The sequence below is a fragment of the Nanorana parkeri genome, unplaced genomic scaffold (genome assembly GCF_000935625.1).
Source record: "Nanorana parkeri isolate BGI_ZX_2015 unplaced genomic scaffold, ASM93562v1 scaffold247, whole genome shotgun sequence".
Lineage (NCBI taxonomy): Eukaryota > Metazoa > Chordata > Amphibia > Anura > Dicroglossidae > Nanorana > Nanorana parkeri.
The window spans coordinates 140,229-149,488 of record NW_017306515.1 but is presented as its reverse complement, the minus strand read 5'-3'; the positions used below and the strand labels follow the sequence as shown (position 1 = coordinate 149,488).

The 9,260-nt window shown below is 39.6% G+C and overlaps 1 protein-coding gene across 1 annotated transcript in view; it reads right to left on the bottom strand.

Moving 5' to 3' along the window:
* Positions 1–6,275: 6,275 nt before the first annotated feature.
* The window catches only part of TBR1 (T-box, brain 1), a 6,292-nt gene continuing 3,307 nt past the window's right edge, over positions 6,276–9,260 (bottom strand). The window contains exons 5-6 of the mRNA XM_018556693.1: positions 8,611–8,672; positions 6,276–7,352 (exon numbers count right to left, since the gene is read on the bottom strand). Of these exons, the coding sequence (XP_018412195.1) occupies positions 6,518–7,352; positions 8,611–8,672 (897 nt within the window). The 3' untranslated portion in view covers positions 6,276–6,517. The remainder of the gene's footprint in view (positions 7,353–8,610; positions 8,673–9,260) is intronic.

Below are 9,260 nucleotides of genomic sequence, written 5' to 3'. Positions count from 1 at the left end.
TATATAAGTTTTTTTCATTTTTTAAATATCTGGTGATCCAGCCATGGAGGCCTTTGTTCAGGCACCTCGTTTTATGAGGTCACACCTGTTGTCACCCTCTTAAGTGGCTTCACCAACACACTAACACAGACATAATTCACTGTTATCACCATCAAGAAGCCAGTCCAGAGCACTGATGTGTAGCTGACACTGGGGCAAGTACGTGTAGACAGGAAGTGACTAAAATGTCTGGAGGAGATCAGCAGCACACAAGTGCAAAAAAGAATGAAAAAAGGTGAAAACAGCCTTTTTTGGAAGAAAACAAATATAGTAATTGTATGTGATTCAAAACGTTTTAGCAAACTGAATGTCATCTAGTCGGTATTTATTTATTGTCCATATTATAAAACACGTTTTATGATGACCATAAAAGTGGTGCAGACCTAATAGTTCAAAATGTACCCAGGAGGAGAAATAGAGCTACCATTGTTGAGTTGTCTCTTATAGAAGGAAACCCCTGGGGCTGCCATACAATTTTTGTCTTTACCAACTTGCGAGTCCCTGACCTGAAGCAAACAGGCACATCGAGAAGTCAGACTTTACAGACCTCATGCTTCAGGTCAGTGAAATACTTAAACGGTGAAGTCAAGTTCAGAATAATTCTGAATTCTGCACATTTAAAAGCCAAATCTGCAATGGCAGCTCACATATTTCTGGCATCGCAGACTAAAGACTATTTTTAGTTTAAATTATTATTTAGGCCGTGTGGCCATGTTCTACCCTGTTTTTGCTCATTCTATACGACCACATGCTGTATGTCTATTGGCCTAAGCTTCAAGGCACACACATGGCTGAGAAAGAGCTGCTTAAGTTGTAAGGTCATTTATAAGGAAACATTTGGTCTGCAAAAAGAACATTCTTAAAATAAAACAAATTCCTCTTAAAATAAAACAAATTCCTATTAAAATGTGCCTTTTACATGCTTGGAATATTGAAGTGAATATCTACACAATTTATTTAGTGAAATTCTCGACTTCTTTAATAAATTAGCTTCCCCTTCACAGGATACCAAAGATTTTGCACACTTATGTGACACTTCACATCACCGCAGAAAATCCTGGCAGACTGCTATTAAAAACCATAAAAGGTCAAACGAATGTACACTTTCTGCTACTGTTATTACCTAAGGTTACAGAAATAAAGCACTTATTTAAATTTAGAGGGATTTCACCGACATGTTGAATGTCATGTTTGCAAAGTTGGATGATGGGGAATCTTAGAAAATCCTGGCTGTGCCAAAATATCTTATCAAAACCTTTCTGTAAAGCCAGCTACACAATGATGATTTTTAAAAAGAACAAGTGAAAATCGCTAGCTTCAGGTGATAGGTTTGCTATAGGAACTATAAGACAATGTTGTGCTTCAAAGGAGTTTTCCTCAAATTTTGGTGAGGCAGGTTTGCTCCATTGTGGGCCAGACATGGCAGCTGTCCTGAGATCTATTTGGAGGGCCATGGGTAATGCTTAGCTTTGGTAGGACCTAAGGCCTAGAGCCGTGTATTATCGAAAGGTAAATAATCAGTTGCCCTGACAGCCTCATATAGAGTCTGAAAAGAAGTGATTAACAAGACTGCAGCACTATCATTGGCATAAGTCCCCTACTGAACAGCATGAACTTTATTAACCATAATGGGGCTATCATCGGCATAACTCCCCTACTGAACAGCATGAACTTTATTAACCAACACGTACCTAGGGCAGTACAGTTGGGCAGGCAGTGCTGATCCTCAAAGTGTACAAACAATGATAGCTTTTTTCATGTTATGTTCTCCTCTTCTGCTCTGCCTTGCAAATGTGTGTCTAAATTCTTCAAAAGAACTGCAGAGTGAAAGGGGTGCAGGAGATGTTAAGAGGACTCAGAGGACTCATTATAGTTCACAAGACATAAATCCATCTCTGATTTCTCTTATTTGGTGGTGAGTATATTTAAATAGCTGTGAATATAAAGAAGACAGCGTAGTTCCAACAATAGCACATTCTAGCAGTTGCTTTCAACTAAAAAGATATATCACAAGGAACAGAGCTTGTACTAAAGGGCATCATTACTCAGGTGTGTCTAGGGCAACATGATGTCTACATGGGACTCTGATACTAAAGGGCATTTTACATGATAACAAAAATAAAAGGAATCTGTTGATGATGGCATAGATTTAAGAAGTCTGAATTGAAAATGTTCTTTCTCCCAACTCTGGAGGCATACTAGTCCCAGATCAATTAATCACCTGGTCAGCTTCATTGCAGACAACCTGATTTTTCTGAATTAGTATGCAGTCAGGAAATCAGACAAAGCTGCTGCAGTTGAAGGTTTCTCAGTCAGGTATTAGCCAAGGTTATAATTCATAGTGGTCAGACCTTGGATTCCATGAGAGATATAGGAATGCAGTTGGTCATTTTATCTACAATTATTTTGAAAAAACAGTATTTAGTAATTTCAGGCAGACTGACCCTGTAAGTCCACACTCCTTCATTCCATTATAAGGACGACCAAAGATATATATCCAAATCATATAACAGTTCAATGGTCCATTGGGCCAGGAAGCCCAAACAGAACTGTTGCTGTGCCCTCACAAAACACACTACAAATTCTGCTGGTTGTAAATCTGTGTGCAGCTATTGGGAAGTCACTTTTAACTACGCTGCTTTTTCATATGAGCTTTTGCATGCTGATGTGATTTCAAAAGTGGTTTTCACTCTTTTAAACACACACCTGCCATTGAAATAATACCTGGTTATACTGCCATGAAGAAACTTGTTCAGACACTTCCTGCTATTGGGCAGCAAGTTGCACGGTCCCCTAACTGTGTCCCTGCACTGTCACTCTGTCACATACACTCCTGGTTCTGACAGCGAGGCTGATTTACTACAGGAGTTAATAATGTCAACTAAAAAAGAGTGAAGATTGACTTCAAATATCCATTTGTGTGCAGATAATTAAAAAAAAACAGGAATTTGCATTTCACAAGTTTGGATAATTGAATTAAATCATTGCCCTTTTTTGTGAGTTAATATGTTCAACTCCTTTAGTAAATCAGCCTATATATGAATGGTCGAGCCGACACACATTCCACATAGGCATTGCTTACCATTGTCACTATTAGGAAACCAATAGAGAGCAATGATGTGCAAACAATGCTGGAGCAAGTGTGAGTGTCTAAATAAGACTTGGAGGAGATCAGTAGCAAAAAAAGGGTGAACAGTATTTTACCTTTATAAATGGCACTTGTTCATGATGCAGATGCACAGTGCTTTAGTAAACCAAATGTCATCCAGTTGGGGTTTACCTCTTCTTTAAGGTTGCTGGCCAAAATTACCAGAATTGACCTTTTAAGTCTACAGAAAAGGCTAATGCAATTTTACCATTATAGCGTATCTCTGCATAGCCAAAATCTGCCAATGTGGTCTGCTTGATATAATAATAAATAGTCAAGCAGGAATAGCTATGCAGAAAACAAATGCAGACGCCAGCCAGCCTTTATCTCACGCTGTTTCATTGCCCATTTCGCCAGCGAAGCTTCCCCTACAATATCTGGAATTGAAAATCATGTCATTATCACCAGCTCAAACACGGTCCGGTTGGGCAATGGAGGATCGGGTGCTCATTAAACATTACCTGCACATTTCAACAGCCCACTCATAAGAAACACTCATCAATTGTGCAACAAGCATCATTCCAAAAGATCACACTCTGCAATCATCAATTGCCAACACATTGGAAGGGAAAGGTGAGAATGGAAACGAATCAGTTTCTATAATAGCGTTTCCATTCAGTCTAGGTCATTATTGCTTCAAAGAGCAAAGAGCAAAATTAGAGCTGGGGCCTACCTGGAAAAGCCCATGCCGCTAAATGTGCACCACAAATTCCAGCCATGCCCCGCGGCCTCCGAGCATGCTGGGAATTGTAGTACCTCGCCAGCTGCAACCTTTAATATCCCAGGTATTGGGGAGCTGCAAGTCTGTCTACCTGAGACACGTAGCATCATTACTCCTTATCAAAAATAGATTATAATTGCGCAGATCTAAATAGCGCCACCTTATAGAGTAGCGCTGACAAGCAGATAACAAATAGACTGCAATGAAGTACATTCACCTGAAATACGTCTACTACAAGCAACACACAGACTGGTTCTCTAACTCCCCGGTACCATAAACAAATGCAGAAGCCTTCTGAAACTTTTATTTAAGGTTAGGATGCATGAAGCCTGCTCCTGCTGGAAATATCAGTTCCATTACTGTCATGGTGATCCGGTGGCTTCAGTACTTTTTTCAGTCATTGACCTGGAACAAGTCGGCAAATTAGGAGCTTTGACTTGCTGATCCGCAAGCTCGTTCTGGGTCAGCGGCTCAGAAAGAATAAAATAAAAGTCAGAGAGATCCAAGCAGCAATTTTCAGAAGCAAGTCAGAAATGTCAGCATTCCTAATACTCTTCCTTTAAATAAAAAAATGCCATCAGATAGAGTAAATTTATATATCTAAAAACACAGTCCGAAATTATATAAAGCATTGCTTCAGTGGACAAAACGGTGCATTAAAAGTAAATAAAATAATTAACTGGTGCAGGGGAAAAAAAAAAGCTTGCCATACACGACAGTGAGTTATTCATTCCTATGGTCATATTTGCATTTTAACTGTTTACATTTATTTATTAGATTCGTATTTATTTGCAAAGCTTATCATGCATATAATAATCTTATGCCTAAAAAAATGTCATTTAATTAAATTAAGAAATATAAACTATCTATAGGCAGCCCTAAGAAAAATCTTTCCTGTCCTGTAATCTGTCATCAGTTCAAGAAAAGGTAAAACGCCATTTTATGAAACATTTCGGTTTGTTCGTTCTGGGTTTATTTTCGTTGTCGAAATACAGACAATACAAACAAGCCATACATAACTAGGCAAAACAGTTTCTTCAAACGTATGCAACTTACAGACAAAAAACGTGAATGAATGAATGAAAGAATGAAGAAATGAGGAAAAAAATAAAAATAAATGTGAAATAAATATTTACAGAACTTTCGCTTAACAGAATACATTAAAATAGCATTTGTTTTCAAAATGGGAACCCAGCAGAGAAAACTCATTTTCCCTTTTCCAAAGTTTACAGATTTTGGATATAATATTTTCGAGCTGTATAAAATAAACAAAAATGTATCCCCCACAGAACATAATTGTGCAGATTACTCTTGCTTACAATTGTAACAAAAGAAAATAAAATGTAAAAAAATAAAAAATAAATGCAACTAGACTATTATTTCAAGACATCTATTCAATAGAAAAAAAAAGACATTTTGTTGCCCTAGGATGCATAAATATACAATTCACATTTTCTTTTCACTACACTATGTCACCAGCAGCTGAAAAACTTAAAGAATAGGATTTGTATAATAAGGTAATTTACGATAAAATAGTGAAGTAACGAAATAAAACCAGAATGAAAATGCAAATGTAAAAAAGCAGAGGAAGAAAAATAAAAGCTACATCATTAAAATGAAAGAGAATAAACCGTATTTTGGATAGTTATAAAGTTTTGTGTTTGGCAACGTCCTGCATTTGGCACAAGAAAAAAAATTCAAAAGAAACAATTTAAAGTAAAATAAATGAAACTTGATATAGTTGTTGCGTGAAAAGGTATTGCCTACAAACCATAAATATGACACGATTGTTGTGCGAGTCCTATCGGAAATGGTGGACATACAATACTTATGTGAGCTGTGCAAAACGAGTTCATTGTTTAAAAAAAAATCCCAGTGCCATGATTATTGTAAAAAGAGTTAAATAAATAAATACATAAGTAAAGAAAATTACTTTTTTGTTTTTTTTTGTGTTGTTTTTTTTAAGCTGTGCTGGCGACTTCACACAAATTACAAAATGACAGTCATTTGGGAGGATAACTGTAAGTTTGTTCAACATTCCTACGATAAGGGGTAATTGCCATGGGAGGAAGCGCTGTATGGGGCTGAGTTCAGAGCAGGCAACCTCCTATAAGACTGCTACAGAGGAATAAGCCATGAGCAGGCAGCTGAGTAGGGGAAGTTCATCCGATCGTTCGGTCGGTCGCCCCTCAAGGAGCTGAACCTGTCGATGTCCATTGAGCTGAGACTGCCGCTGTCCGTGGTGCTGACACTGCCGCTGCCCGTGGTGCTAAAATTGCCGCTGTCCGTGGTACTGAAACTGCCGCTGTGCTGAAATATTCCTTAGCTGGTGCCTATGGCGTGACTTATGCTGCAGTGCAGGTTGGCCACGAAAATAAATGGGGGAACTGGAATTAGAGTTGAGGTGTCAGTGCTGGTACTCAGTAGAGTGTTCCTAACGTGGCAAGCATGCGGTCTCTGGCCGGTGGTCCAAAGCCCCATCAACACTTTATACTCAATGCACTTCTTGAGTATCTACAAGTCCAAAGACAGTGGCCAAGAACTCGGCCAGTGAAAGTTCTCAAGGTAGCAGACCTTGGTTGATGGACTGTGAACAGACAGTGAAGGGTTTAGGTGTGAGTGTAGAAGCCATAGTAGCCAAGGTCCTTGGCACAGTTCTTCTCACAATCTCTAGAGGGCAGAACTTCGCTTTTTAGGGGCGAGGAACTGCCAGACACTGCCGGGTCCGAGGGGGAGAGTCGCCTTCTCTTGGCCTGTTCATAAATTCCAGAATCGGAGGAGTCCATAGATTTGATAGAGGGAGGCGTCTCAATCCAGCTTGAGTCGGATAGGTCTTTGGGTTTGGTGTCCTCACCTAAAGGAGACCTATCTGTAGTTAGGCTGTCAGCGTCCTCTACCCCGGCCAGGTAGGGGTTTGCAGTGCCTACCCTGGCCCCTGGGGCCCAACAGGACAGAACAGAACCTGTCTTGGTGCAATACTGCGGCGGGCTCCGCGCTCCCCACCCTGAAGGATCACTGTAGTAGCCAAGAGGACGCCCAGCGCATCCTGCTGTCGGCAAGGGAAGAGCCTTAACTCCCGCTGCCGCGTAAGACAACAGAGTGGCGGCATTGCCGGCAAAGTCTGAGGCGGTGTCATAGGCAGACGCAGTGGTGAAGTCCAGCCTGTTATTAGCCGGGGTAACAAACCAGCGCTGTGGAGAGGGTGCCCCGGGATCCTCACCTTGCTGAGGGGACAGTAGACCATTAGTATGAGGGACACTGCGATCAGTACCTGGCCCTGTCAACGACCCCGGATGGTGGAAGCGGGACTTGGCATAGTTGGAGACAAACTGGTCTTGTAAAAACGAACTGGCCATGGAGTAGCGAGCACCTGGCACGATCTGGGACCTGGGAGAGTCATTGGGTGAAGGAGTGAGGCGATCTAAATCACAGCCAGTGTAGATCCTGCAAAGCAACAAGTACAATTAGTAAAGGAGTCACATAAAGGAGCCACATAAAGGAGCCTCCTAGGCATAGCTGTGATAGGAATGATGCGAACAGTTTACATGATGGAAAACAGTTATTAAAAAAAGGAAGAGAGAGAGAGCGAGAGAGAGAGCGAGAGAGAGAGAGAGAGATAGGGAGAGAGAGAGAGAGAGAGAGAGCGAGAGAGAGAGAAAGAAAGAAAGAAAGGATTTAGACAGAAGAGAAAGTTATGAGTGTGCACACTTTGGTTCTGTAAAAAGTATTTCTACATGTACATTATACAGAATATGTATCACTTTTTAGCTCTAACATGACAAATGAATACACTCAGAAACAAAAGAAAGTCGGCGACTCGACTTGTGTCTAGACTATGACATGACTGTATGATAGATGTCTTGTTATTTTCCATCAAACAACATGAATCATATAAGTCGCTTTTAAACTATGTGTTGCCAGCAGCAATCCATAGCTTCGGGTAAATACTGCTAGGGCCTGATATTCTATAAGATGTAAGAGTTTACCTATTGTTCATCATTTTCAGTAAAAAGTCATTTTTTCCGCTATACACTATAAAATATGTGATAAGTATAGTGAATACTGCTTCAACCACTGCACATTCTATCACACAACGCACAGGAAAAGTAGTTTTTAAATTCAGTTTAGGTAGCTTCAATATTATAGAGAGGTTTGATGGATTCGGTGCTGAGATATAATACTGGACTGCAGAGCTGCTTATTTCAATATTTCCCGGCCGCCAAGCAGGCTGAATTGACAAAAGTGTCAAAGGTCCAAAGAATCCATTCCAGTCCATGCTAAAAATTGTCCCTTTAGTAAATTGCTCCTGCACTAGATGCTAAAGAAGTCACATTGTTTGTATTCCTTATGATATGTAACCATATTCACTTCAAACACTCTCTCGGGGGTAACAGAATGTTAAAGATCTATTTGCACATTATTGGTTGATTGATTACAGAATTAACTTACAAATATTACTCTGCTGAGAAGTATATCTAGCTACTATTAGCACATAGCACAGAGAGAGATACCTATATGCACATGCAAGGTATCCAGTTGCGACTAGATATATCCGACATACCATTACAAGCTCAGTAAATAATCCAACATGTATGTATGTACTTTGCATGACTGTGAAAGTGTAAAAATATTTTCTAAATCTATATCAGACAATGTCAGACTAACAGCAATATTCATGCCTCCTCCTTATTTCTATACTTACGTGTCATAGTTATCTCGGAATCCTTTGGCAAAGGGGTTATGATCAATTTTGAGCTGAGTGATCTGGCAAAGAAAATTTAATTTTAATAAATTTCAGCAATATCAGAAGTTAAAAAAACACTCTAAATAAGCAGACGGATTCCCCTGACCATTTCTCTCTGTGCTGTGTGTTGGACACTCAAATGATTCATAGATCATGTACCTGTCCTACATTTCCTACAGCAGCGAGCTTATGTTCAATATCAATATAATTCATTATATCAGGTTCATTTGATTTGAAAGATAAACTAATCCCTGGACTGGACATAAGTAAGGGTAAAAATAAACTACTTCAATATATTAACCCCCATGTCGTGTACAGGCTCCCGGCAGGGAGGAAATCTCTACTTTTAACAATCAAGACTTTGGCAATGACAACAGTAATCTGGGCAGATATATTACATAAAATGATATAAACAAAGTGCATATTTACAAATCCAATCTATTAACATACTGAAGTTCTAATTAATGAGTGTGACCTGCCGGTACAGACCTCAGTCATCTCAAGCTCTTGTGAGCAGACTGAGATGTCTCTATGGATCATGTCTGTGCAGCTTACAAGAAGTATAGGCATATAGTATAGAAAACAGAAACACACATTACTTCTATATA